Genomic DNA, 4,491 nt, shown 5'->3' with positions numbered 1-4,491 from the left:
TGGTGCGACCACACCTGGAGTACTGTGTGCAGTTCTGGTCTCCAAATTTGAGGAGAGACATTCTGGCTATTGAGGGAATGCAGCGTAGGTTCACGAGGTCAATTCCTGGAATGGCGGGACTACCTTACGCTGAAAGACTGGAGCGACTGGGCTTGTATACCCTTGAGTTTAGAAGACTGAGAGGGGATTTAATTGAGATATATAAGATTATTAAAGGATTGGACCCTCTGGAGGCAGGAAACATGTTTCCGCTGATGGGTGAGTGTCGAACCAGAGGACACAGCTTAAAAATACGGGGTAGACCATTAAGGACAGAGATGGGGAGAAACTTCTTCACCCAGAGAGTGGTGGCTGTGTGGGATGCTCTGCCCCAGAGGGCAGTGGAGGCCCAGTTTCTGGATTCATTTAAGAAAGAGTTGGATAGAGCTCACAAGGATAGTGGAATCAAGGGTTATGGAGATAAGGCAGGAACAGGATACTGATTAAGGATGATCAGCCATGATCATATTGAATGGTGGTACAGGCTCGAAGGGCAGAATGGCCTACTCCTGCACCTATTGTCTATTACACCAGAATTTTGTACAGTTGCAATATGACCTCATGGCTCTGAAACTCAATCACTCTACCAAAACAAGCTAAAACACCATATGCCGCCTTAACAACCATATCAACCTGGGTGGCAATTTTCAAGGATCTAGGTACATGAACACAGAGATCTCTCTGCTCATCTACACTGCCCAGATTCTTACTGTTAGCCCAGTACTCTTTATTCATGTTGCTCCTTCCAAAGTGAATCATCTCACACAGTTGGATAGAGCTCACAAGGATAGTGGAATCAAGGGTTATGGAGGTAAGGGAGGAACAGGATACTGATTAAGGATGATCAGCCATGATCATATTGAATGGTGGTGCAGGCTCGAAGGGCAGAATGGCCTACTCCTGCACCTATTGTCTATTGACTGAATGGTGGAGCAGATTTGATGGGGCAAATGACCTAATTTCTGTTCCTATGTCTTATGGACTGTTTGTTGCTCACCATGGGACTGTGTGGAACTCGCTCCCAGACTGTTACTTATTGTGGGACTGTGTGCAACTAACTGCGGGAATGTGTGGAATTTGCTCTCGGAGTGTTACTCACTGTGGGATTGTGTATAATTCGTAACTGGACTTTGTGTGACATGCTCCTGGCCTGTGTTACATGATCCTGATCTGTATAACTCCTTCCTGGTTTGTGTAACTCTCCTGGTCTGTGTAACTCTCCCTCCTGCACTGTGCATACCTCATGCCTGAACTATATGTCGCTCCCTCACAGACTGTGTGTTACTCACCCACTCCTGGCTCACTTCTGGCATGTAATAATTAGTTTTCTTTGTTCTTCCCTATTCCAGATGGACGTTCGATTGGAGTGGATGGAATCGAGGTGCTTGGGACGGGGAATCTGATGATCTCTGATGTGACTGTACATCATTCTGGGATTTATGTCTGTGCAGCCAACAAACCAGGAACCAGGGTTCGACGTACAGCCCAAGGCAGGCTGGTGGTGCAAGGTGTGTAGGTGTAAGTCACACTGGGGGTGAGCACAGCGGGTGAGGGGTGTCTAGGTGTAAGTCACACTGAGTGTGAGCACAGGGCGTGAGGGGTGTGTAGTGTGTAAATCACACTGGGTGTGAGCACAGGGGCTGAGGGGTATGTAGGTGTAAGTCACGCTGGGTGTGAGCACAGGGGATTAGGGATGTGTAGTGTGTAGATCACACTGGGTGTGAGCACGGGGTGAGGGATGTGAAGCGTGTAAATTACACTGGGTGTGAGCACAGGGGGTTAGGGATGTGTAGTGTGTAAATCACAGTGGGTGTGAGCACAGGAGGTTAGGGGTGTGTAGGTGTAAATCACACTGGGTGTGAGCACGGGGTGAGGGGTGTGAAGCATGTAAATTACACTGGGTGTGAGCACGGGTTTAAGGGTGTGTAGTGTGTAAATGACAATGGGTGTGAGCACAGGGGGTTAGGGGTGTGTAGTGTGTAAATCACAATGGGTGTGAGCACAGAGGGTGAGGGGTGTGTACTGTGTAAATTACACTGGGTGTGAGCACAGTGGGTTAAGGGTGTGTAGTTTGTAAATCACAGTGGGTGTGAGCACAGGAGGTTAGGGGTGTGTAGTGTGTAAATCACACTGGGTGTGAGCACAGGGTTGTGTGAGATGTGCGTAGTATCAAAAAGTGTAATGCGGGAAAAGCACAGTCAGTCAGGCAGAATCCGAAGAGCAGGAGCAATGGATGAAGTGCTTCTGCTCGAAACGTCGACACTCCTGCTTCTCAGATGCTGCCTGACCTGCCGTGCTTTTCCAGCGCCACACTCTTCGACTCTGCTGTCTCCAGCATCTGCAGTCCGCATTTTCTCCTGAGATGTGTAGTGTGTAAATCACACTGTGTGTGTGAGTACAGGGGTGAGGGGTATGTGAGGTGTGTAGTGTGTAAATCACACTGTGAGTGAGTACAGGGGGTGAGGGGTATGCGAGGTGTGTGTGTGCTGAAGTACCAGGGAGTAAGTGGTTTTGCCTGGACATCTCCGTTTGAACACGTTATGTACCTGTGGAGTACAGCTCGCTTGGGATAACATTGTCATGGTGTCTGCTGAACAGATAATGGGGCAGGATGAATCGAGGAAAAAATTGGAGGTACCGGGGTGGGCCTTGGCCAAGTTTAAAGTCAGTGCTCTGAGCACTTGCTGGAGTCTGGGAGGTGGGCAGTCCGACTTTTCCTGACCTCTCTTTTTTTAATTTAAAAGGAGGATAAAAGCCCAAAGACTTCTCACGGACAGCTGCCTGGACATCTGGGATAACTGCGGCACACAAAGTGATCACCCGAGTGTGTCTAAACTGAGTCCCTGAGACAGGTCGTGACCCACTGCCCTCCACACCCTGAACTCGTTCATAAAGAATCGTCAGACAAAACGAGTTCTTCGAAATGGCTAATAGATAATGGGGAGTGTGGGCTGGGGGAGGGGGTGATCGGGGAGGAGAGATTCCCCAGCCCCTATTGTCTGTCTGTTTCCTTTGTCATACACACAGTCTGGAGTGAAGGCTTAGAGAATTGAAGGGGCCCTCAGTGACCAGAATCGATTGTTAGCATTTGGTTAAATGTAATAAATTAGCTCTGCCCATCCAGTGCAGCTGAAAGAGATTTGGAGACCCCTCGAGACAGGGCGGCGTTCTGTGTTGAAAGGCACATGATGGAGCGCTGTTTAGTTTGGGAATTGGGGGTGGTTTGCCGTTCTCTCCCACCGTTTCCAACCTGCTGACATACTCTGGTCCGGTGCAGCTCCTGACCTTGAATAACCTCTACCTGGCAGATGCACAATTTCAACAAGAAAGGGACTGGTAATGTCCGATTGACTAAAGGGGTACACTAACTTTCACTTCACATCGGAAAAAACATTGCTCTGATTCCCCCGAGATTCAGTGAATGAGCTGGCAAGTTTGTACCAAGCTCCCGGGACAGGACCAGCACGGCTTTCAGTCCCGTTTCCAGGATTGAAACAGTCTGTGTCTGGATGCAGCAAGACCTGGGCGACAGTTAACAACTCTGCAACAAGAACGAGGCTGAGAGGCAGCCTTAAAGTCATAGAGATGTACAGCACAGTAAGAGACCCTTTCACTCCAACTTATCCAAGCCAACCACATATCCTAAATTAATCTAGTCCCATTTGGCCCATATCCCTCTAAACCCTTCCTATTCATATACCCATCCAGATGCCTTTTAAAATATTGTGATTACACCCATCCCCATCACTTCCTCTGGCAGCTCATTCCATACATGCACCACTCTGTGTTAAAATGTTGCCCCATAGGTCCCCAAATTAAATCTTTTCCCTCGCCTTAAACGTATGCCCTCGAGTTTTGGACTCCCCTACTCTGGGAAAAAGACCTTGTCTATTCACTCTATTTAGAGTCATAGAGATGTACAACATGGAAACAGACCCTTTGGTCCAACTCATCCATGCCGACCAGATATCCCAACCCCATCTAGTCCGACCTGCCAGCATCTGGCCCATATCCCTCCAAACCCTTTCTATTCATATACCCATCCAGATGCCCTTTAAATGTTGCAATCGTACCAGCCTCCAGCACATTCTCTGGCAGCTCATTCCATACACGTACTACCCTCTGCGTGAAAATGTTGCACCGGAGGTCTGTTGTGGTTCTGTTCACCAAGCTGGGAATTTGTGTTGCAGACATTTCGTCCCCTGTCTAGGTGACATCCTCAGTGCTTGGGAGCCTCCTGTGAAGCGCTTCTGTGGTGTTTCCTCCGGCATTTGTAGTGGTTTGTCTCTGCCGCTTCCGGTTGTCAGTTCCAGCTGTCCGTTGCAGTGGTCGGTATATTGGGTCCAGGTCGATGTGTTTGTTGATGGAGTTTGTGGATGAGTGCCATGCTTCTAGGAATTCCCTGGCTGTTCTTTGTTTGGCTTGCCCTATAATGGTAGTGTTGTCCCAGTC

General features: G+C 48.8%; 1 protein-coding gene across 1 annotated transcript in view; it reads left to right on the top strand.

Moving 5' to 3' along the window:
* The window catches only part of LOC122544765 (immunoglobulin superfamily DCC subclass member 3-like), a 38,638-nt gene that overhangs the window by 18,587 nt on the left and 15,560 nt on the right, over positions 1-4,491 (top strand). The window contains exon 6 of the mRNA XM_043684090.1: positions 1,389-1,547. Coding sequence (XP_043540025.1) covers positions 1,389-1,547 — 159 coding nt within the window. The remainder of the gene's footprint in view (positions 1-1,388; positions 1,548-4,491) is intronic.

This window comes from Chiloscyllium plagiosum, chromosome 51 (genome assembly GCF_004010195.1).
Source record: "Chiloscyllium plagiosum isolate BGI_BamShark_2017 chromosome 51, ASM401019v2, whole genome shotgun sequence".
NCBI classification, from domain to species: Eukaryota; Metazoa; Chordata; class Chondrichthyes; order Orectolobiformes; family Hemiscylliidae; genus Chiloscyllium; species Chiloscyllium plagiosum.
This window is presented reverse-complemented; position numbering and strand designations above follow the sequence as displayed.